Here is a 25,098-nt window from a genome sequence, read left to right as displayed (position 1 = left end):
CTGAAGATTAGGGGGGCTTTCCAATCTCAGAGGCCAGACCAGTGAGTTCTGCAGCTGTCAATTCAGCACCCTTTAGAGTAGAATAGAACTGGAAGGGACCTTGGAGGTCTTCTAGTCCAGCCCCCTGCTCAAGCAGAAGCCTTCCCATTTCAGATAACTGACTGTCTAGTCTCTTCTTAAAAACCTCCAGGGGTGGAGCGCCCACTTTCTAGTGACCCACAAGAGTGTGAGAGAAGGTCTATGGAGATTCTCCGTCCTCCAGGTCATGGTTGTCCCAAAGGTGCTTTTTTCAAGGGGCAACTGGACTTTCCTAAGAAAAAAGCACCTTTGGAACAGTGTGGTAGAATGAAGTCGAGATGCAGAGAAGAGCAACAAAGATGATCAGTGGGCTGGAGACTAAAGTGTACGAAGAACACTTGCAGGAACTGGGCATGTCTACTCTAATGAAAAGAAAGACTAGGGGTGACATGATAACAGTCTTCCAGTACTTCAGGGGCTGTCACAAAGAGGAGGGGGTCCACCTATTCTCCAAAGCACCTGAGGGCAGGACAAGAAGCAATGGATGGAAACTCATCAAGGAGTGGATTCATCTAGAATGAAGGAGAAATTTCCTGACAGTGAAAACAATACCAATAAAGAATATTTGTAGCTCAGGGTTGAAATGAGGGGTCCTTGATGCTCTCTGAGCTTCATGGCTTTTTCTTGCAGACGTTTTATTATCCAAACTAGGTAACGTCATCAGGGCTGACTAGCTGGAGACCATCTACCATTCCAGTCAAATGGCCATCCAGTCTCTTCTTGAAAATCTCCAGTGAAAACCTCCAGAAAGCCCTGAGGACAGAGATAAACCTCCAAGTGCTTCAAGGACCCTCTAAATGGACGCAAATGCCCAGCTGTCTGCAAGGCCTATAAATCCTTCCATTCAGTCCCACCATCCGGTCAGAGCTGAAGAAGCTTCTTGGGTGAAGAAATGTCTTGAAAGAAAAAACAGAAAATCCAGTTGCCTCTTGAAAAAGCACCTCTGGGACAACCATGACCTGGAGGACGGAGAATCTCTACAGTATTACAGCAGCTCCAGTGTGAGAGCAGCCACAACTTCTGGAGGCAAGCCATTCCACTGGTTAATTGTCATCCCTGTCAGGAAATTTCTGACTGTCTAGGATGAAGGAAGCCCACAGTGCAAATTCTGTGGGGAACAAGCACATCGGAGTTGCGATCAGGCACCCCTGGGCGAATGAGGAACGCAAACAATTAAGGAACAGTAAAAATCTCTGCATAGAGACGCACGCTAGGCAAAGTCTGTTATGCTAAGGCCACTGCAGATATTAGAAGAAGCACATAATTACTTGAAAAAAAAAACCTGTGACGATAAACATCACTGTAACTTTAAAACACCGCATGGGGGGTGTCTGAAAATTTGTGTCTTTTTTCTCTCCTCCAAGGATTGAGGGCTTTCCAACTTTGCTGTAAGTTGAGACTGAGAATGTTGGCTCCTTTCTCTAAGCCACCGCTTTCTAGATGGGTTGGACAACAACACCCATCATCTCTAGCCATCATGGTTAAAGGGGGTGGGGTGCTGGTAGGACTCATGTTCCATTGGAAGCCTTCAGGTCAGAAGAGAGCTGTATTCAGCTGGCCCAACTTTAAGCCATTCATGTGTCTCACTGCATGGTGCACAACCGCCATCTTGGGCTGATCCCAAAGCCAAAGACCCAAGAGAGGACCCCTCCCCAATGCTATGGCAGCCTCTGTGGGACCATCCAAGTTTGCAAGCAGGTTTCAAAGCAGGTTTCTTGGTTATTGGAACCCCTTCAGTTAAAGCTTGTGCTTAGCCACGCTTGGACTGAACGAAAGATTTGTGAGTTCACACCACAGACTAAAACAAACCCCCACTAACCCTGTAAAGGTTTGGCATGACACGTGTGAAGCCAATGGCTGGGAATCCTGCAATTCTCCACATTTGGAGCTGGGTCTTTGGCTGGTTCCACCAGCAGAGCAATGGGACTTGAAACACGGATGCTTTGCATTTGTGTATTTTTAATGTTAATGGCTCCGTTCGTGAAAATGCTTGTAACTCAATTAATAAAGGCTTAAGAAGTACATTTGCATGACGCACTTAACTTAATGTACCTCCTCCGTAGTTGTTTATTTATCTTAGTCATTTATACCTTGGGCAAACCCATCCCATTTCTCAGCTTTTAGTACACAATGTGTTGCATGAACCCTTCACAGTGGGCTCATCCAGGAAGCAAGCTAAGCATAAGGTCAGCCTATCCTCCAAAGCACCAGAAGGCAGGAGAAGAGGAAGCAACGGATGGAAACAAATCAAGGAGAGAAGCAACCTGGAACTAAGGGGGAATTTCCTGACAGTGAGGACAATTAGCTGGTGGAACAGAAGTTGCCTCCAGAAGTTGTGGGTGCTCCATCAATGGAGGCTTTTAGGAAGAGATTTGTCTGGAATGGTGTAGACCAGCAGTTCTCAACCTGGGGGTCGCGACCCCTTTGGGGGTCGAACGGCCATTTCACAGGGGTCACCAAAGCCCTCTCTCGCCCCCCCCCCACGCCTTCACTCACCCTCACCCTCTGCCTCTGTTGGATCGCCCGGTCGCCGTTCGCTTACCCCGCCCACTCCCAATCTATTGCTGCCTCCAGAATCCCAGCTGATGGCTAGAGGGAAAAAAAACTTTAAATTCTTGCCGCAGGGCTTCAAAGAGCTAGCTGCAAAGAGGTAAATTCCTGGAGCACATTTTTTTTCCCCTAGCTATGCTGAAAAGCGAAATTGAAAGTAAGGAAGCAGGGTCTTTGCTGCAACGTGACAAAATGAGGCAGAGAGATTTCTTTTTCTTTTTCCTCACCAAAAAAGGTAGGTGCAAAACTGCAAACAATGGGAAATTTAGGGCAGGAAGAGGTTCAAGATTTTAAAACACAAAAGAAAAAAAACTCTATTTAACTAGGGAATTGTAATAATTGAGATACTATTAATTGTATATTGTGTTGAAAGCAGAAATGGTTAAGTTGTGGTTTGGAGGAATATATGGGGGAAATTATTTGGTTTATTATTATTGGTAAATATAATTAATTGATTTGTAAGAAATTGGATTGCATGGAAATAATTGGAATATTCATGTTCATATTGATTAATATACAAAAAAGATAGTTATATAACTAATTGATTTATATTAAAATGATGAATTTGTATTAAACAACTGTATTATATAATTAACCAATGTGAGGATGGATATAAAAATAGATGACAATGCGAAGGGGTATAATATAGAATAGAAGGGAAAAATTGAATTTGATTAAGATTAGAGATGAGGATGAAGGGTAATATTGGTTTTTTACAAAAATAGATGAGGAATAAATATGGTAAAAAGGAAATATAGAAATTGTAAATTTAATTGAAATGACTAAATACTGTGTTGGAAGAAATATCCTTCTGGGTTCTGCTCCAAGTGGGGAAAAAGACACTGGAAACATGGAGACTGCTTGGAAAGATGGTTTAATGGTGGACAGGATCACATGGCTTGATGGGGCCCATTGTGTTAGTTTCTGTTGCTATTGTGTTGCAAATGTCCTTTGACAAAGGATTGAGTTTCTGCCTCTGGCCCATTAACAAAGGGTGGGGGGCAGGAAGGTGGGAGCTGCTTTGTCTGTAAAATATGCTTCTCCATTTCTCATCCAGGGAAATATAATATTCTGCCTTTTTAATATTTCCCAAAATATTTCATTCTTCTAGGAAAGGGGTGGGTGCTAACCTCCTACAACTGTTTAAATTTGTGAACCGGCCAAATACTCTGTTCAAAGAAAATACGTTGTATGTTTGTATGTGTGTTTCTAATTATTGCTATTTATTCCTATTTGTTCTCTTTTATTCTTTAAAGTTTAACAATTCATTCTTTATCTTAATATATTAATATTTGTTTGGGGTTGACTTTCTTCCCTTTCATCTTTTTTATTGTACAGCAATCTTTCTCCTCAATCCTACCACCTCTGTCTTTTCTTTCTTACTTACTTTCTCTTTCCCCCCCCTCTTCTTCTCCCTACTTCCTCTTTCTTTCTCCTTCTCCTCCTCTCTTCCTCCCTCTCTTACCTTCACTCCTACTCTAATTTCCCTTCCCTTCCTTCATCCCTCTTATTACTGTATCCTTTTATGCATATGGACTACTCAGAGGGCTAAAAAAGTTATTTTTGACTGGTCCTCGCACTTTTGACCAGTCCTCGAACTTACGACTGTCCTCACAATTTACGTTTTTGCCCTATCTTGTCACCATGGTGAAGAGAAGCAGTTGTGAAATGAGTGACACGGTTGTTAAGAATGGTACAATGGGCATAAATGATGACCAGTCATAACTGCGAAGACCGGTCAAAAGTGCGAGGACCTGTCAGAAATCACATTTTTCAGCCTTCTGGATAGTCCTTTTGTGCACAGGGACTACTCAGAGGGCTGAAAAAGTTATTTTTGACTGGTCCTTGCACTTTTGACCAGTCCTCGAACTTATGACTGTCCTCACATTTTACGTTTTTTGCCCTATCTTATACCATGGTGAAGAGAAGCAGTTGTGAAATGAGTGACAAGGTTGTTAAGAATGCTGCACAGGCATAAATGTGAGGATGGTCATAAGTGTGAGGACCAGTCAAAAGTGCGAGGACCTGTCAGAAATGACCTTTTTCAGCCCTCTGAGTAGTCCCTATGCACATAGCCACGCCCACCCGGTCACAGGACCAGCTAGCCACGCCCACCCGGTCACATGACCTCCAACCCACGCCCACAAAATAAGCCACGCCCACAGAACCGGTAGTAAAAAAATTTAGAACCCACCCCTGGTTGGGGGTCACCACATCATGAGGAACTGTATTAAAGGGTCGCGGCATTAGGAAGGTTGAGAACCACTGTTGTAGACGTTCCTGCTTGAGCAGAGGGTTGGGTTAGAAGACTTCCACGGCCTCTTCCAAGTCTGTTCTTCTGTTACGTTGGTGAAATGCTTTGGATGCAATATCAGAAAGTAGAATAGAAGCTCAAAAAAGGAAAACATTTCAGAGAGCAGGCATGGATTGCGTCGAGAGGGATGGAGATCTAGGAAGGCAACAGCTCCTGTTCCTTGGCCACTGTTCTTTAGGTGAGGATTTTTAAGGATACCATGATTTGTCTCGCTGAGAGAAAGACAGAGTTTCCTGCCGAAGGTGAGAATCCAAGAAAAGGGAGAGATGGATTCGGTAGGATTTTTTTCCTTGCTCCAGAGAAGTCAAACTTTCTTCTAACCTGGGCCATCTAGGAAGGAGGGAGGGAGGGGGAGATGTTCTGCTTATGTCAGTGTCCACATCAAGACCCACGTGGCTCTTCCTTTGGACGCCTTCTTGGCCAGAAATGGCCAGGAGAGCCCAATTGATGCATGCCACCATTGCAAAATGGATCAGGTTGGCTGAAGGCAGGAGGACACTACCACATACACCAAAAATACAGCCCAGGCGGAGAAAGGAGTTGGCTGGAGACCTCAACACCTGCATGGACTCTGGGACCGACCTTGGGAGACAGGGAGAAGAGCTGCCACCTGGAGAAGCCATCACAGCAAAAGGTATCTTGGCCTCAGAAGGAAAAGGGGCCAGTCAGGGATAAGTTAGCCCTCCCCTCGAAAATAGCTGAACATTATTATTCTTTGCCTATTCTGAAGGAAAGATTATAAAGATGAAGCCCTCCTCCACTTCGGAAGGCTAAATTGGAGGAAGAGTGTCAGGCACAAGCAGCCAAATCCACTTGTGAAAGGCTATCACGTCCCCCCTAATTCTTCTTTTTCTCCAGACTGGCCAAACCCAAATCCTGCAACCGTTCTTCGTATGTTTTAGTCTCCAGGCCTTTCATCATCTTAGCTGCTCTTCTCTGCACTTCTTCCAAAGTCTCAACCTCTTTTTTGTAAGGTGGGGACCAAAACTGGATGCAGTGTCCAAGGTGCGGCCTTACTAAGCCTTTAGAAAGCGTGATGTTGATTCTCAGCGATGCCCCTTTGCACGGGGACGACAGCGCAACTCGAACCTTCCACATTTTTAGCTGGAGGGAGGAAGCTGCTCTTTGCGCCTCTCCTCCTGCTGAGTGTGCTGAGCCCTTTGTGAAAGCTCAGCAGGACGGGGTTTGGAGTCTTTGGAGAGAGTCTCCCCAGTTGGTCACCAAAGTCCACCAGCACCCAAAGGAAAAAGATCAGCGGTTTTTGTGAAAATTGCAGGCAAGCACAAGACTGCTGAGAAAAGCTGAGTAGAGAGAAGGAGACCCTGGCCGGTGCGGCGTCCACTTCCCCGGGGCCCTTCTATGAGGTGCAGCTGTCCCAGAAACACCGAGATTGCTTTATGCTTCAGCCCTATCGACATTTTACAGGCCCTCCCAGACTCCAGGCTCCAGAAGGCAGGACAAGAAGCAACGGATGGAAACGCATCAAGGAGAGAAGCAGCCTGGAATTCAGGAGAAATTTCCTGACAGTGAGAACAATTAACCAGTGGGACAATCACTGGAGGTTTTTAAGAAGAGACTGGGCGGCCACTTGTCTGAAATGGTATAGGTTCTCTTGCTTGAGCAAGGGGCTGGACTAGAAGACCTCCAGGGTCCCTTCCAGCTGTAGTCTATACTAAATTCTTTCCAAAGAAATCTGGTTTCTCCTTTTTGCCTGCCCAGCCATGCCCTCTGACTTTCACTGTTCTGCTCCACCTCAACTCCCAGCCTTGGCTCAAGACCTCCAGCTCCCTGGACTGGCACTGCTGCAACCTCACCCACAAATCCTGCCCTGCCCAAGGAGCAGAGCTCCCCCCCACCTCATCTGCAACCCCGGGGTGGGGGTGTTAATGGAGGATGGCTTGCAATCTTTCTAGGAAGTCTCTCTCACCTTTTAGAGCCCAAACGAAGCCTGCGCTTAAATGGGAAAAGAGCACGTTGCCACTGCTTGGATAGCGCCTAGCACTGTGGGGAGGCTGCAGCAAGAAAGGGGGGCTGCCTTCAGAATCTCTATGCAGCCCCCCCCCCTTTCTCGGTTTGGCATTTGAAAATCATTTGGAAGAACATTCCAGAGCCTTTCTGTACATCAATCTCTTTTCTTGCACTCAGGGGAAGCTTGTAGCTTGTGATCCGAGCAAGCAATGGGAATCTGTTCTGCCTAATTGGCAGCCAGGCACCCCAGGCTGTGTCTCGGCAGGGGCTGGCTATTGCGGAGATGGAAGAGGCCACCCAATTATTACCTAAACTTGTGAAAGGCTCAATGATTAAGGCAAGAAGATCCAAAGGCAAAAGAAGCCGGGGCCTGTTCCGCTTCCTGCCGTGGAGATCAGCCCGCCTTTAAGCTCCAGGCCTGGTAGTTCCAATAAAGGAGAATATTTGAAGCTCAGGGTTCAACTGTGGGGTCCTGGATGCTCTCTGAGCTTGGATGTTTCCTTGCAGATGTTTCATAACCCAACTAGGTAACATCATCAATGCTACAAGGCGGGGGGGGTCACTCTCAATTTATATTCTAGTGGCTTGTCTTCTCAGTGTTGGTGGGAGTAGTCATGGAGGTAATTAAGATTAACATCAGACCAACAATCAACAAGTAAACAACACCCAATCAAGGAACCCCCAAAGAAGCTAACAGTAAACAGTCCAACCAAAACACCTCCAAGGCCTTTCCCACCAACTCTGACAGGGAAAGCCACCACATATAAACAAAGAACAAACCCTTCTAGCACTGATGACATTACCTAGTTGGGCCATGAAACTCCCGCAAGAAAACAACCAAGCTCAGAGAGCACCAAGGGCCCCATAGTCCTCCTCCTCTTCCTCCCCTCTTCTCCTCCCTTTCTCCTTCTCCTCCACTTCACAAATCCCTTTCTAGCACTGATGATGTTACCTAGTTTGGTAATGAAATGTCTACAAGAAAACCACAAGGACTCAGTAGTTGATGATGGTTGATCAACTAACTGTAGGTGATGGCCTAAATAATAATAATAATAATAATAATAATAATAATAATAATAATAATAATAATAATAATAATAATAATAATAATAATTTTATTTCTATACCGCCCTTCTCCTGAAGGACTCAGGGCGGTGTACAGCCTATTTAAAAACACAGACAAAACAACAATATAAAATTTAAAATAATTAAATAAAGTGGCTCAGATTTAAAACCCCAATAAATTTAAATACCCCAATTTAAAACTATTGTGTTGATAGTCTGGCCTGGCGGAACAGCAGGGTCTTCAATGCGCAGCGAAACGCCCGGAGGTCGGAGATCTTACGAATTTCCGGGGGCAGTTCGTTCCACAGGGCTGGGGCTCCCACAGAGAAGGCCCTCCCCCTGGGTGTCGCCAGCCGACATAACTTGGCTGACGGCACCCTGAGGAGACCCTCTCTGTGGGAGCGGACTAGTCGGTGGGAGGCTATTGGTGGCAGAAGACGGTCTCGGAGGTACCCGGGTCCTATGCCATGGAGCGCTTTAAAGGTGGTAACCAGCACCTTGAAGCGCACCCGGAAGACCACTGGGAGCCAGTGCAGCTCGCGCAGGAGGGGTGTCACATGGGCACAACGGGTTGCACCCATAACCACCCGCACGGCCGCATTCTGGACCAGTTGGAGCCTCCGAGTGCTCTTCAAGGGGAGCCCCATGTAGAGAGCATTACAATAGTCCAACCGGGAAGTAACAAGGGCATGAGTGACCGTGCGCAAGGCGTCCCGGTCCAGAAAGGGCTGCAACTGGCGAATCAGGCGAACCTGATAAAAGGCCCCCCTGGCCACGGCCGTCATATGCTCTTCTAAAGACAGCCGCACGTCCAGGAGGACACCCAGATTGCGAGCCCTCTCCGTGGGGGGCAAAGATTCACCCCCAATAGTCAGCGATGGCACCTGCTGACTATATCGGGGCGCCGGAAGCCACAGCCACTCGGTCTTGGAGGGGTTGAGTCTGAGCCTGTTCCTCCCCATCCAGACCCGCACGGCCTCCAGGCAGCGAGACATCACATCAAGGGCATCGTTGGGGTGGTCTGGGGTGGAGATGTACAGCTGAGTATCATCAGCGTACAGATGGCACTTCACCCCAAAACCACGGATGATCTCACCCAGCGGCTTCACATAAATGTTGAACAGGAGGGGCGAGAGGACCGACCCTTGCGGCACTCCCCATGCGAGACGCCTCGAGGTCGACCTCTGTCCCGCTGCCAACACGAACTGCGAGCGGTCGGAGAGGAAGGAGGAGAACCACCGCATAACGGTGCCCCCTATTCCTAACCCCCTCAACCGCTGCAGCATGATACCATGGTCGATGGTATCAAAAGCCGCTGAGAGATCTAATAGGACTAGGACAGAGGAGCAACCCCTGTCCCGAGCCCTCCAGAGATCATCCACCAACGCGACCAATGCCGTTTCTGTGCTGTACCCCTGCCTGAAGCCCGACTGGTACGGGTCTAGATAGATAGCTTCATCCAGGTGCCGGGGAAGTTGTCGTGCCACCACGCTCTCAACAACCATTGTTCATTTCAGATCTCTACCAGTTCGCCCTTAGACCTCATCGCCACCCCCAGAAACCTTCCCCCTTCCAGGGTGCCCCAGTCAAGCTTTTCCTTGTTCCAGAGAGACCTGAAGGCAGCCCAGCTCAGCAGAAGCACCGGTTGAAACCAAGCAGCATTTCTATGCCTTCATAGTCCAACCCCTGACGGCTTCTATCCACAGACGAAGTGGAGAAGAGGAAGCATTAAAAGAGCCCACATCTCCATCCTCATCCCAGGCCGTCCTTCTCAAAACCTCAAAGCCACCTTCCTGGGCCCCCCAGAGCCCTAAGTGTCCATTCTGAGATGGATCGCCTCGGATCACGGATGTGTGGTGATTTTTCCTCTCCCTTCTTACAGCAGCTCCTTTTTAACCATTTTTATTTATATATTAATGCATATATCCTGCCTTTATTATTGTTTTGAGGCAGCCAACGATCCTAACACTCCTTCCTCCTTCTATTTTTTCCCACACAATGCAACTAAATCAGCAGTTATACCTAAATAAATCTACCAATAGTAGTCTATGGAGATTCTCAGTTATCCAAGGTCAGAGTCAGAAGGGACCTAGGAGGTCTTCTAGACCAACCCCTGGCTAATCAGGTAGGTCCTTCCTGGTCTGCTTAGGGAATGTCTTGTGGCCTTTTCTTCTTGCCCAACTACAGCAGCTTCTCTTCAAGGCTCAGCCCCACCCCCCCACCCCCCACTCCCCAGGTCTCTTAGAACAGGGTTGGGGTGCCTCATTATCTCAAGGGTCAATGTCTGAGCACGGGTGCAAGAGGGAAGCCAGGGTGCGACTGGGCATTTTGTGAGCTCGATCCCTGTGGTGGAACCACCAGCTGAAGGGGAGGGGGCTCCGCCTGGGGAATCCAAGAGACATTCCAGTATAGAGTCTGTATGCGGGGGGGGGAGGGACAAATATGAGCTAATACAACTTTCTAAAGCCTTGGAAAAAGGCTGCACACTTGGAATACTGCATCTGGCTTTGATCACCCCAATACAAAAAACAAGATGCTGAGACTCTAGAAAGAGTGCAGAGAAGAGCAACTAGGATGATGAGGGGACTGGAGGCTAAAACACATGAAGAACCGGTTGCAGGAACTGGGCATGTTTACATTTAATGTAAAGAATAGAATAGAACATAACTTTATTACGGTCAAAGGCCAGCAACGTAAAGAAGGATTCCTTGGGGATCTCGGCCCACCTGGATGGCTTTCAGGCCCATTGGGAAAGAAAAGTCTCGCTGGAGCCCTAAAGATCTCCCTGTGGGGCTCCTCAGTCTGAGGCTGGAGAGTCACCAGCCACATCAGAAGAAGCCCACAGATGGAGTAGGTGGAGTAGATGGAGGCTGAAACATAGGAAGAACGGTTGCAGGAACTGGGTATGTCTGGTCTAAAGAAGAGAAGGACTAAGGAGGACATGATAGCAGCCTCCTGCCTCCCCCAGTGATCCCCCTGCTTGCCGGACCCCAACGCACCCCACTGCTGGGCTTCTCAATCGGGGCACGTAAACCATTTTTTGCGAACAACCTGTGGACCGACACATGGAGTTGGGGCCTTGAAGCTGAACTCTAGTCTAGTGAAAAGAAGGACCAGGGGACTGGTACCCCATACCCAATCCACTTTGGTCACCACTTTACAAAAAAGAGGTTGAGGCCGTGGGAAAAGGGCAGAGAAGAGCAGCTAAGAGGGTCAAAGGCCTGGAGACTCAAACATACAGAGAACGGTTGCAGCATTTGGGCTTGGCCAGTCTAGAGAAAAGAAGGACTAGGGAGGACATGATAGTGGTCTTCCAATATTGGAGGGGCTGCCACAGAGAGGAGGGGGCCCACCTACTTTCCAAAGCACCAAAGGAGAAGAAGCAACAGATGGAAACTAATCAAGGAGTGAAGCAACCTGGAACTAAGGAAAAATTTCCTGAGAGTGAGAACAATTAACCAATGGAACAGCTTGCCACAAGAAGTTGTAGGTGCTCCATCACTGGAGGTTTTTAAGAAGAGACTGGACAGCCATATGGATTTCCTGCTTGAGCAGGAGGTTGAACTAGAAGTCCTATAAGGTCCCTTCCAATTCTGTTACTCTATTAGGTCAAACCGCTGGGTCTGTATTGGCCATTTCTCAAGCGTGCCTTCTCGGAACATCTGGTGAGATTCTTGTAATATAAGTGACCAACATTAAAATTCCTACTTTCGACTATCCCCAAGTGGTTCTGATTGCTTGCACCTGACAATCCTCTAGCCCAGGGGTCTCCAAACTTGGCCACTTTGAGACTTGTGGACTTCAATTCCCAGAATTCCCCAGCTGGATGGTGAATTCTGGGAGCTGAAGTTCACAGCTCTTAAGTGGGCAAATTTGGAGATCCCCATTCTAGCTGAAGGATCGTCCAGTTGGGTCTCCTCATCCAGCCTCTTGGCTTTTCGTAATGATCAGAAGATGAGTGTTGCAGTGAATGAGGGCAGATGGCAGAGAGCTGGCTGGCAAGAGAGCTTGGCAGGGCTCCTTGGTGAGGAGCTGGTGACCTTGTCTCTCCTGCCATTTGCCAGGAGATGCCCTCTTGGCCTTTCTTGGAGGAGTCAGACTTTGAGGTGAGCCAGAGACGAGTCAACTCACATGGAAGCTCTGGGAGCCTTCGTCTTTCCAGGATCTGCCACTAAAGCCAAGTCTTGTCTTCCAGGCCATCCCCTCTGGGTTATCAACAGTGCTTGCCTCTGCACAACCAGAGTGACTGATGCCCGGGACGACATCCCAGCCCATTCTGGAGTGAAGGCTCTCAACTCAGTTCACTTGGCCTTCGTAACAGCAACCCACGAAGGAGCTTTTCCTGAGGGAGGTACTTGGCCTGGCTCAAAGTCCCCCAGGGAGCTCGAGACACAGAAGGACCCGCATCTCCCACTCCTGAGCCAAAACGTGGAAAACCCTGCTGTCACTAAGGGCCACCCCATGCCAAATGGCCCAGGAGTGTGGGAACTGGGGCTCTCTGAACTTGGGGGTTTTCTTCCAGATGTTTCATTACCCAAACTAAGTAATCCTTCCCTTCAGTCTTCCACCACTGTTGATGTTCCCTAGTTGGGTAATGAAACCACCAAGCTCAGAGAGCACCAAGGACCCTGCAGTCCTTTTCCTCCTCCTCCTCCTCCTCCTCCTCCTCCTCCTCCTCCTCCTCCTCCTCCTCCTCCTCCTCCTCCTCCTCCTCCTCCTCCTCCTCCTCCTCTCTGCAACCTCCCCTCCCTTTTAGCAATAATGATGTTATCTAGTTGGGTAATTAAATATCTGCAAGAAAACCATCAAACTCAGAGAGCACCAAGGACCACAAAGTCATTATGTCTGTCTGTCTGTCTATCTCCTCCCCCTCTCCTCCTCCTCATCTCTACAAACCATCCTCCCTGTTTAGCACTGATGATGTTCCTTAGTTGGGCGATGAAACGTCTGCAGGAAAATAACCAAGCTCAGAGAAGACTAAGGACCCTCCTACAGTACTCCTCCTCCTCCTCCTCCACTCCACAAAGCCCACTCCTTTCTGCAACTGATGATATTACCTACTTGGGCCATGAAACATCTGCAAAAAAGCAACCCAGCTCAGAGAGCACCGAAAACTCCACAAAGTAATAAAGGCAAGGTCAAAATATATATATATAGGGCCACATTATCTAATCAGATCAGGGACAGATCAGTGGCTGCAGACATCGACATAACAAGATCCGGGTGGGGGTGGGGGTGGGGGTGGGCTTGGCTATATGGATATGGCTGAGCATGTTGGGCAAAGCTAGTTCTCAGATTAGGTCCTGGCCCAATAACCAGGTTAAGTGCCCTCTACAAACTCAAACTGTTGGTGGAGCATGTGTTTCTACCCACGGTGAAGCTTCAAAGCCACCAGATGAAGCAGTTAGTGGAAGGCAGCTCCGGTGACCATAGAGGCCTCGGACACGTTTCCTTTCGTGGCTTTTTCTGAAGGTAAAGAAAAGTCACCCTCTAAAGTCCTTTTTAGGCAGGATTTTAGGGGAAGATCTTCAGCCTACAGCTGCGCCTCAGATGGGCTTCTCCGAGCTCAGCAGAAACCAGAGGACCTCCCTCGATCTTGGCATGACCACCAAGGGCTCTGGTCAACTGAGGCCTCAGGAAGGGCAGGTGGAAGTTACAGTTTCTGACAGGCCAGCAAAGGCTGCTGAAGGACATCAGACTCAGCTGAACAGTGTCAGGAGATCTGGGGCTTCTGGGGTCAGGAGGACACCCAGCACGTGCGGGGAAGGGAGGGTGACTTTGCATGTCACTCACCTACCAAGCCTTGCTTCCTGGGGGCCCCTCCTCCTGCCTGTCTCAGCACCCTGCACTCCTCAAATAAAGTGCCTCACTTCCCTTTCATGCTCCCGTCTCCTTTAAAGAGTCTGTGGGATGGCTCTCACGGAAACTTCCTACTTTGGGCCTCCTGCAAAGAAGCTGCTCTAGGAAGCCGGCCTGCTCCGTCACTGGCGGCCTCCAAGGTCCCTCCCAACTCTGTTATTCTGGTTTCTGGGTGCAGGTTTCCCCATACAAAACCTCTAAAGCTCCCGCCATGCACCCTTCTGGACCACTCGGGCGGCTCAGTTGGTAGAAAACAACCTCTCACACCCACCCACCCCACCCCCCCAAAAAAAACCCTGCTCTTCAAATTCAGCCCTGTTCCTGAGATGCTGTAAATCCAAGTGGATGAATGTATGGAACCAGAAGGCAGACTGGGAAATTCCTTCTTTTTAAGGCTCTGATAAGCTGCACTCAGAGAAGGAAAATGCCCCCAAATCAGCCACCTCTGTGCCTCGGACAAACTAGGCCAGTCAACTGTCAAATCTGGTCTCTAGGAGGGGGTGCAGTTAGCATGCAACTCCCCAGGGATGACCTGAACAGCCATTCTCCATAGGTCTGTGGGGAAGGGAGCGAAGTGCTCCTTGGGCCAAGGTCTCACTGTGGAAGAATAGCAGGAGGGTCCCAGGCCCTACGGCTGCCCCTGTGCCCCCTGCCCACCCACCTCCCACCACCCCAAAGAAGGAACTTTGCAGCCCAGGTGAGTTTTGAAATATTAAGAATGGATGCAACGAACGGCTGTCATTCTTGGGAAGAGCAAATTGAAGAAGGAGGGGACATCCAAAACTGCTTAGAGAAGGACGAGCAGGTAATTTGAGGCTGCACCTGAGCTGGCCTGAATCAGAGGCATGACAAGGGCCTGGATGTCTGAAAGACAATAGCTGGCTCTTGGTCATGCAGGTGAATTGCTGCTCTATCTATCTGGTTACTAGACCTCATGGCTGCAGAGAGACAGTTGAGAGTAACTGACAGTTGAGGGCAACCAAAATTGTCAGGGGAGTTTGGAAAAGGCTCTTCAGTTTTGTGGACCAAAAGAAGGGGGGAGGATCGGCCAAGGAGTATCAGTCATGGGGGGCAAGGAGGAAGCTTCCCCAATACCAGGGAATACTGGGAGAATTTAGAGAAGCTGGAAAGATGCCAAGACGGGTACCAGGGCTGTTACTTTCCAGCAGGGGGCACAGGAACCCCCCCCCACCCCACTCCAGTCCAGGAGATGGGAAGTTCTCCTGCTTGCCAGCTGACCGGCCACTTTGGGAGAGAAGCTTGGCCTGGGGGGAGGGGGCTGTTCTTATGTGCTTGTGAATGCAGGACCACCAAAGGCCTAAACCAGATGGTGGATTGTGGGCAGCCCAACCATCTCCCACAGATTGTCCCCAAACCAGGAGGGGTTGCAAGCCCCTCAGGCACAGAGGGAGGCCCCTCCTTGGGGACCCAGTCACTGAAGGTCCCCTTGCTCCAGCCTGGCCCGGGGGCTTTGGCCGGGGGGCTCCCCAGCCTCTCCCCACCAAACCTTCTCTCGCCCTTTCGCTCCAGCGAACCCCACAATGTGCCCGAAAAGGTCTGCGGGGGTTTCACTGCGCCCAGCCAGGCGGCCGAACCCCTCGGCTGGGGCGGCCTGGGATCGCCGACTGGCCCTGCTCGGCGCCCCGCACCTGCCCGGCCGGCCCTTTCCTTGCCCAAGTGCAGAGACCCACCCAGCCGGAATCGTGACTGTGCAGATCGTGGGCTATTATTATGCCGCTCCACTCCCGGCTCCCCTATTAAAGGGGCAGCCGGCAACATCGCCACGCGCGGCGGGAACACGCCGGCCGGCCGGCTTCGCCAAGAGCCCGGCGGGAGCCTCCGTGTCCCCGGAAAACCTCCCCGCCGCCGCGGCGGGACAGCGCGCAACTCCCCGGGCCTCCGCTCGGCCTCGGACCCCTTTCGCCGTCCCGGGACCCCCGCTCGCTCCACTGCTTCGTTCCCCAGGTCCACAGGTTAGGCGGCCCCAAAGTCAGAGGCTTGTCCCGGGTCAAGCGAGGGGCTGGGGGGGGGGGGTCAAACGGGAGCCACGTCCACCCGCAGCCCCTTCAGGGGAGACGGCTGGAGGCGCCGTTCCCGTCCGGCAGGGATCCCCGCTCGGTGTTCAGCACCGCCAACGCGGCGGACCAGCCAGTCGCGCGCGGGACGCCCCCTCGACCTCGGCGGGCGGGAGCCGGAGGAGGAGGAGGAGGGCGGCTTCGGCGTTCCCCCAGCCGGCCGGGCTTCCCCGACACTCCGCGCTCCCTTCCGCTGCAGCAGCCCACCGGGGGCGCGGATGCCCTGCGCTGCCCAGCCGCCGCGCAGCTCCGGCCGCGGAAGGGGCCTAAGGCTCGGGGCCTGCCGCCGCCTCGTCCTCCTCGGGCGCAGCTGCGGGGGCGGTTGCTGCATCGGCCGTCCGCGGGCCTCGACGGGCAGGGCCGGGCTCGCTGCGGCAGTCCCTCCGCGCCTACCTTTGCTCTCCATGGCGGGGCGCCGGGAAGTTGCCGCGAAGTTTCAGCCTGGGTCCTCCTGGGCGGTCCCGGGACGAGCGCCCTGCTCCGGGGCTGGCGGGGGCGCCTGCGGGCTGCTGGACGCGGCGGGCTCTGCTCGCGACTCCGGAGGCTGCAAGCGAAGCACCGGCGCGGGGCATGAGAAGCGGCGCCCGCAAGGCGGAAGACGGGGAGGGAGGGAGGGAGGGGGCGGCGGGGGCCGGAGCTGCGCCACGGGGGCGGGGCCGGGAGGCAGGGAGGGAGGGGTTACCTGCGGAAGGCGGGCCGAGCGCCGAGGAGCTGTCCGCCGCCGCCGGTGCTGCAGGTAGGACTGGCCGCGCAGCCCCTCGCCTGCCTCGCCGCGCCGCTTCGCAGGGGAGGCGCCAGAGCGCATGCGCCGCCGCCGCCGCCCTGCCGCCGCCGGCAGCCCTCGGGAGAGCCCCGCCGCCGGCAGACCCCCCCCTCCCGGCCTCCCCCGAGAGCCCCCGGAAGCCCTTCCGCCGCGGAGGGAGAGCCGGCGGCGGCCGAGCCCCTGCGCCCACCGGCCCCCGAGGCCGCCGCAGGGCCCGGAGGATCGTGAGCCATCCCTCGTTGCGCGGGGACTTCCTGAGCCAAAGGACCGGCGGGGGGTGGAAGGAAGGAAGGAAGGAAGCGCTGGGAGGGGGCTGGGACCCTCCCGCCTGGCCTGCCAGTCTCTCCCCAGCCAGAGCCCCCTGGCTGAATGGGCGGCCCCCTCACACCCCCGCTTTCCAGGCCAGGTCTTCGTTTGGGCACCTGAAGCGCCCGCTAAGCAGTTGGGGATGGGACCCCTTCCTCAGAGCCAGCCCAGGCCTGCCAAAGCCCCTCCCGCTCAGGTGAAGCCCCTTCTTGGGGGAGACTGGCCACCAAAAGCGGCCTATTCCATTCGGCTCTAGTTGGTATCTGGTTAGTAGCTGCTCATTAGCTGTTGGGTTGTCTTGACTTCCTTGTCAGAGGTCAGGTAGAAAATACTGGATGGACTTTTCCACACTGTGACCCTGTACCGTGGGAGAAGGGAGGAGTGGCCGGCCCAGAAACCTAGGAGTGGAGAGAGAGAGAGAGACAAGAGGGAGAGAAGAGAGAGGGAGAGAAGAGAGAAAAAGAGAGAGAAAAAAGAGGGAAGAGGGAAGAGAGAAAGAAGAGAAAGAGATAGTGAGAGAGAGGAGAGAAAGAAGACATAGAAAGAGAGAGAGGAGAGAGAGAGGGAGACGAGAGAGAAGAAAGAGATAGAGAGAGGAGAGGAGAGAGAGAAAAAGGAGAGAGAGAGAAGAGAGGAGAAAGAGAGAGAGGAGAGAAAGGGAGAAGAGAGAAAGAGAGAAGAAAGAGAGTGAGAGGAGAGGAGAGAGAAAGAAGAGAGAGAAGAGAGAGGAGAGAGAGAGAGAGGAGAAAGAGATAGTGAGAGAGAGGAGATGAAAGAAAAAGGGAGAGGAGAGAAAGAGAGAAGAGAGATAAGAAAGAGTGAGAGAGGAGAGAGAGAAAGAGAGAGAAGAGAGAGGAGAGAGAGAGGAGAGAGCGAGGAGAGAGAGAAAGAAAGAAAAGAGAAAGAGGAGACAGAAAGACAGAGGAGAGAGAGAGAGAGGAGAGAGAGAAGAGAGAGTGAAAAGAGAAAGAGAGAGAGAGAGGAGGACCCTCCTCTGGGCTCACAGAGTGAAAGGACATTTCCTCTAACATCAGAGGAAGCATAACTAACCTCCTTTCCTCCTGAAACCTCCTGCAGCCCATTGCAGGGAAGTCATTACAGGTAGTCCTTGACTTACAACCATTTGTTTAGTGACTGAAGTCAGGGCACTGAAAAAGGTGTCTTATGATCGGTTTTTGTACTTACGACTGCTGCAGCATCCCCATGGTCACGTGATCAAAATTCAGACGCTTGGCAACTGGCATGATGGTTGCAGTTTTGCGACCTTCTGGCAAGCAAAGGGGGAAGCCAGGTTCACTTAACAACTGTGGCAAGGAAGAGTGTAAAATGGGGAAAAACTCACTTAACATCTGTCTCGCTTAGCAACAGAGATTTTGGCCTCCACTGTGGTCATGCGCCAAGGACTACCCATAATGCTCCTCACCCAGCATTGCAAAGATGGTGCTTTTGCAGAGAGGCAAAATCTTGTAGCCCTTCCCCCAATTGCCTGTGGACTGGAGTGAGGGCCATTTCCCCCTCCTTCTTCCCTAAAGTCAGCCTTGAGGGTTAAGGCAGAATCCTGCTAAGATGGGAACCCTCTAGAGCAGTGTTTCTCAACCTTGGTAGCCCCCAGCTGGGGGATTCTGGGAGTTGAAGTCCACCCATCTTCAAGCTACCAAGGTTGAGAAACACTGCTCTAGAGACACCTCTGTCGCCCTGCTGAATCGGCAGGCAAGAGGCCTCTTGAGGTCATATGGAAAGGGGTTCCTGAGTCTGCACCCGACACTCTTTCTAGGGTCCCAAGGAAGAAAGGTAGGTATCAATTTGTTCCTTTATGGACTGCAAAAGAACAATATCGTCTAAGGACTTTCTAATATCCTCGAGCTTCTGACAGAACTTCATCTTTTAAATCGGAGCCAGCCGTGTGCAGCAGCTGCCAAAAAAGCCAACGCAGTCCTAGGCTGCATTAATGGGGATAGAATCAAGATCATGTGAAGTCTTAATACCAATTTATAAGGCCTTGGTAAATGGTACAGGTCTCCTGCTTGAGCAGGCGGTTGGATTAGAAGACCTCCAAGATCCTTTCCAGGCCTATGATCTTGGGCAAAGGGTTGGACTAGATGACCTCCAAGGTCCCTTCCAACTCTGTTATTCTGTTCAGAGAAAGAATGGTTTGTAGAAGGTTTTTTTAAAAAACAGGTTAAAATTGTGTAACATATCCATTGTACTGGATTTATCTGAAATCATCTCAAATTTGTTTGGAGTTTTTATGGAAGAGAATAATGCAGACACCTCCTTAGTCTCCCTGGAGACCCTCAACTCCTCCTGGGAGTACTTTTAGCCATATTTAATTATGAACTACAATGAACATAAATGGCAAAAGATGAGAAAATCAGCCAGAATGAACCACTTAATGACATTTGCTGGGCTGGGGAATTCTGGGAGTTGAAGTCTGCTTATTTTAAAATTGGCAAGTTTGGGAAACATGTATTTAGCATGTTATGTGAATTTATCCGATTACAATTTAGTCAGTAAATCACAATTAAGCAAATAATAGCTTATGTGATGAATAATTCCAGTTGTGAAGCCAGCCCAATTAAGGAAGCCGAATTCTGGGAAATAGCCCTTCCTGCTTCTGAAGTTTGTTCCAGGGATCCAGGAATATGCTAACCAGATACCCAGCGTAAATCATCCACTTTGGGCAATTTTTGATAAATTGGCTGCAGATTGAAAATATACATTTTATGGCCCCTTGGAGGACAGTTAGTCTTAATCAATTTTAAGGGCAGGTTTCTGCAAAAAATGAAGTTTGTTGGGTCTCCCCTTCTTCTAAGCACTTTCTAATGCTCAGGAAGGCATGGAGTGAATGCAACCGAACAGGAGCGATAGCCAGATTCATTCCTATATTATGCTGATAAAAGTGGCAGAAATTCATTATTTCTGTGCCCCGATTGTGTCGTGGTCTAGGGTGGCCTATTCCATCTGGAGAAGGAAGGGCCATGGAACCTCTTATAGAGCCAGGGGGAAGAGTATTCATGTCATCTGGTAGATAAAATCAGGGGCCAGTCAGAATAACAGAGTTGGAAGGGACCTTGGAGGTCTTCTAGTCCAACCCCTGCTCTCAGGCAGGAGACCCGATATCATTTCAGACAAATGACTGTTCAGTCTCTTTTTAAAACCCTCCAGCGATGGAGCATCCACAACTTCTGGAGGCAAGTCGTTCCACTGGTTAATTGTTCTAACTGACGGGAAAGTTCTAGGTTGCTTCTCTCCTTGATTAGTTTCCATCCACTGCTTCTTGTCCTGCCCTCAGGTGCTTTGGAAAATAGGTGGACTCCCTCTTCTTTGGGGCAGCCCCTCAAATATTGGAAGACTGCTATCGTGTCACCCCTGGTCCTTCTTTCCATTAAACTAGACATTCCCAATTCCTGCAACCATTCTTTGTATGTTTTAACCTTGTTAAGATATTTAAATTTAGTAACTGGATCCGTGGGATTGTGCAGTGAGCCAGAACACACACTTGTGGTTGATTGATGGCTCCGGCATGAGGCAATCTGCGCTGTGATTGGTTACTGTAGGTGTGGAGGGGGGCTTTCCCTTTTTTCCCGCCTTTTTCTTCTGTGCGCCCTTTTGTGCTCTGTGATTTACCTCATGACGCTTCTGTTTGCCTATCTTGTTCGATGTATTTATAAATATATTTATTTATATAAGACTGCAAGTTTGCGTCAGCGTCTCTGACTCCACCTGCTGCACAATTCCCTGGCAAACCTCCATCCCCCTCATCCTTTTTGTTGCTCTTCTCTGCGCTACTTTCTAGAGTCTTGGCATCTTTTTTTACATTGTGGTGGCCAAAACCGGATGCAATATTCTAAGAGCCTTGGTAGTACAGTGGTCTAAGGCACCCTGTTATTAAGCTGGTTATTAAAACCAGATGCCTGCAATTACTGCAGGTTCGAATCTCGCCAAGGCTCAAGGCTGACTCAGCCTTCCATCCTTTCTAAGGTAGGTAAATTGAGGACCCGGTTTGTGGGGGCAATAAGCTGACTTTGTATAAATATACAAAAGGATGAAAGCTATTGCTTAGTGCATTGTAAGCCGCCCTGAGTCTCCGGAGAAGGGCGGCATATAAATCAAATTAAAAAAAAAAAAAGTGTGGCCTTGGAAGTCAACACAAATTATTCTGCGATATTCTGTGTCTCCTGACCAGATGGACAGTCTTCCGTAGGGCAAGTCCATCCACCTGCCTGTAAGAGCCAGGCCCTTCCTAGGTTGCTTGAGTGGGAAGCCACCTGTATGTGACTCCATGCGATGGTGCCTGCCTCTTTCAGAGAGGGGGTGGTCTCGGGGTCCTTAAGGGGGCAGGGGTACGACCCTCCCAATATTAGCCAGCAGTGTGCGGCAGCAGCCAAAAAAGCCAATGCAATCCTAAATTGCATTAACAGAGGGATTCAATCAAGATCAAGGAGGGTACTAATACCACTCTATAAAGCCTTAGTAAGGCCACACCTAGAGTACTGCATCCAGTTTTGGTCACCACACTATAAAAAAAGATGTGGAAACTCTAGAAAAAGTGCAGAGAAAAGCAACCAGGATGATGAGGGGACTGGAGGCTAAAACATAAGAAGAACGGTTGCAGGAACTGGGCCTGGCTGGTCTAGTGATGAGAGGACCAGGGGAGACAGGAGAGCAGTCTTCCAATATTTAAGGGGCTGCCACAGAGAAGAGGGGGGTCAAGCTATTTCCCAAGGCACCCAAAGGCCAGACAAGGAATAATGGATGGAAACTGAACAAGGAGAGATTCAACCTGGAAATAAGGGGAAAATTTCTGATAGTGAGATTGTCAGAATACATGCTGCCTTCAGCTGTTGTGGGAGCTTCATCACTGGAAGCTTTTAAGAAGAGACTGACTGCCACCTGTCAGAAATGGTGTAGGGTCTCCTGCTTGCCCCTCTTGTCCCAAAGGTGCTTTTTTTCCAAGAGGCAGCTGGGCTTTCTGGTTTTCCTTTGAAGACTTTTGCTTCTCATCCCAGAAGCTTCTTCAGCTCTGACTGGATGGTGGGGAATGGAAGGATTTATATTCCTTGCAGACAGCTGGTCATTATACATACATGCACATTTTAAACTTCGCTAAGACAGAAGCTTGTCCACCCCAAGGATAAAGCACCCAGACACAAACTGAGCAATGTAGTATATGCAGTACGAGGCAATGAGACGTGCAGATCTGTACATTGGAGAAACAAAACAATCACTTCAGAAACAATGGCACAAAATAGGAGAACAAACCCATCAGGACAAGACTTAGTCCATATGCATTAAAAAGTCAAATACTACTCTTTTGAAGAGACCAAAGTCCACGGTTTGGATAGAAAGGACTGCTGGTTTGAAAGAGGGGTCAAAGAAACCATTCAATGTCAAAAATTGAACAGCCCTCTCTCCACAGAGGGGGAGGGATACGTCATCATCTATCTCCAGTCTACAACACAGTCCTTTCAGCAAACCCAAGAAGGCTCCACCTCCATATGCACCTCTTGGGTGACCCTGAGGACACAGACAGACCTCCAAGTGGCCTCAACAACTTTCTAAAAGGATGCAAATGACCAGCTGTCTGCAAGGAGTATAAATCCTTCCATTCCCCACCATCCAGTCAGAGCTGAAGAAGCTTCTTGGGTGAGAAGTCTTCAAAGAAAAACTAAAAAAGTCCAATTGCCTCTTGAAAAAATCACCTTTGGGACAACCATGACCTGAATGACAGAGAATCTCCATAGATGTTCAAGCCCTCTTAAATTCCATTGACGGTTGTACAAAGCCAATTTATTGCAGACTGTTAAATGACTATTCTTGTGTATGGACTTGAGCAATAAATTTGTGGAACTGCAACTCCACGTAAGGTGCTGATCCTTTGAGCCTGACATCACTGGATCCCTCCATTTTGAACAATTATTGTCCAGGCTCCAATCTTATGTTTGGTGGGAAGTTGATACCGAAAGTGGTTGGACAGCAGCTACACGAGATTTTGGAGGAAACAGATTTTCTGGACCCATTTTATCTGCATGCCTGGGAGAGCTGGGCAGGAGGGATGCATCCATCCATGTGCTCCTTGATCTCTCAGTGACTTTGGATACCGTTGGACACATGGTCCTCTGGACACTAATCTGGCCAACGAGTTCTTACTTGCAGGGCAGAGGTCAGCAGAGTCTCAAGCCATCATGAAGCAGAGTTGTGGGTCAGTCCTTGCAATAAATTAAAAATGTCTGTCAGACCTCTTCCTTTGGAGGAAGAGCATTGCAAATTTTGCAGGGAAGCAGCTTGGAAAGATCCCCAGGGAAGCAGAGCCTCAGAGGAAGCTGGAAACAATTTGTCCACAAGAGAATCATTTCCCAGAATGCAGCAGGGAGATTGAGGCCTGTTTGAAGGGGGTGCAATGCATTAGAGCAGAAGCTGAGAAGAAAGCTCCCATTAAACCTGGAGGATCTGGCTTAATGGCAGCTGGATCCAGTCCACCCCGGAGTAAGCTTTGGATCCTTGCCGGGAAATGCTGAACCATCGCCCTCCCGATGTGAGTGATGCAGAAGTCAGAGCGCTTTCTGGTGGGGGAGTTTATGTGAATATAGGTGACAAAGGCAAGTCCAGTGGAGGCCATTTGCTTTACCAATCTTGTCTTTGGCTTTTCTGCCCTTTTGGAAAAAATCAGGCCAGGCAGAGGGAGGGTCTCGGTCCTCTTAATGAAACAGGGTCATCTGTTGGGCCCCAGTGCTGCTGCTGAGGTTCCCTGGTTGGGTCATGAAACGTCTGCAAGAAAACAACCAAGTTCAGAGAGCACCAAGAAACCCATGGCTCCCTCCTCCTCCTCCTCCTCTCTACAAACCCCACTCCCTTCTAGCCCTGATGATGTTACCTAGTTGGGTCATGAAACGTCTGCAAGCAAACCTCCAACTCAGAGAGCACCCAGGACTTCAGGAATACAACTTTCACAAAATAACTGAAATTGATACATAAAAATAACCCACTTTAATTTGTTGAAGTTTCCAACCTGATTAGTAGCAGCACTATGTATTTCTCTCCTTGCCCCCTGTCCCAGTTTTTCTTCATGAAAATCAAAAGGTCTTCCATTATTCTGAGAGCAGGTAGATCAGGCTGAGAAAGGAAGAGCAAGACAATGGCTGATGGTCACAATTTCTAAATCAGAATCAGAATAGAGCTGGAAGCGACCTTGGAGGTCTTCTAGTCCAGCCCCCTGCTCAAGGAGGCAATCCTACACCATTCCACACAAATGGATGTCCAACCTCTTCTTAAAAGCCTCCCTCCCAAAATTTCTTGTGGCAAGCTGTTCCACTAGTTAATTGTCCTCACTCTTAGGAAGTTTCTCCTTAACTCTAGGTTGCTTCTCTCCTTGGTTAGTTTCCATCCATTCTTTCATTTCTGGTGCTTTGGAGAAGAGGTGGACCCCCTCCTCTTTGTGACAGCCCCTCACATATTGGAGCACTGCTATCCTGTCTCCCCTGGTCCTTCTCTTCCCTAGACCAGACATGTCCAGTTCCTGCAACCGTTCTTCTAAATCATCTTAGTTGCTCTTCTGGGCACTTTTTCCAAAGCCTCAACATCTTTTTTGTAATGTGGTGACCAAAACCAGATGCAGGATTCGAGGTGTGGCCTTACTAAGGCTTTTTAAAGTGGTACTAGTCCTTCACGTGAGTTTGATTCTATGCTTCTGTTTATACAACCAAGTATCAGCTTATTTGGCTGCTGCTGCACACGGCTGGCTCACGTTTAAGGGATCGTCCACTTGGACTCCAAGGTCCCTCTCCCAGTTCCTGTTTTGGAGCCAGGTTTCGCCTAATCTGTACTCGTCCCTTTCGGTTTTTCCTGCCTAAATGTAAAACTTTGCTTTTCTCCACATTCAATTTCGTGTAGTTGGATGGGGCCCATTGTTCAAGTCTGTCGAGATCTTTTTGGATCCTGAGCTTGTCTTCTGGGCTGTTGGCTGTTCCTGCCAGCTTAGAGTCATCTGCAAATTGGATGAGTTCCCCTTCTACTCCCTCATCTAAATCATTTATGGAGATATCGAGGAGGAGTCCTGGGCCCAAGACATGAGCTTGTATTACCCCACTGCTTACTTCCCTCCACGTAGATGTAGTACCGTT

The 25,098-nt window shown here is 49.8% G+C and overlaps 1 protein-coding gene across 1 annotated transcript in view; it reads right to left on the bottom strand.

The window, feature by feature from the left end:
• FGF12 (fibroblast growth factor 12) overlaps nucleotides 1-16,429 on the bottom strand; it is a 165,706-nt gene extending 149,277 nt beyond the window's left edge. The window contains exon 1 of the mRNA XM_070945003.1: nucleotides 16,303-16,429. Within this exon, the coding sequence (XP_070801104.1) occupies nucleotides 16,303-16,315 (13 nt within the window). The 5' untranslated portion in view covers nucleotides 16,316-16,429. The remainder of the gene's footprint in view (nucleotides 1-16,302) is intronic.
• Between the last annotated feature and the right edge of the window lie 8,669 nt (nucleotides 16,430-25,098).

This window comes from Pituophis catenifer, unplaced genomic scaffold, assembly GCF_029215685.1.
Source record: "Pituophis catenifer annectens isolate HBS135680 unplaced genomic scaffold, rPitCat1.0.hap2 SCAF_6, whole genome shotgun sequence".
NCBI classification, from domain to species: domain Eukaryota; kingdom Metazoa; phylum Chordata; class Lepidosauria; order Squamata; family Colubridae; genus Pituophis; species Pituophis catenifer.
This window is presented reverse-complemented; position numbering and strand designations above follow the sequence as displayed.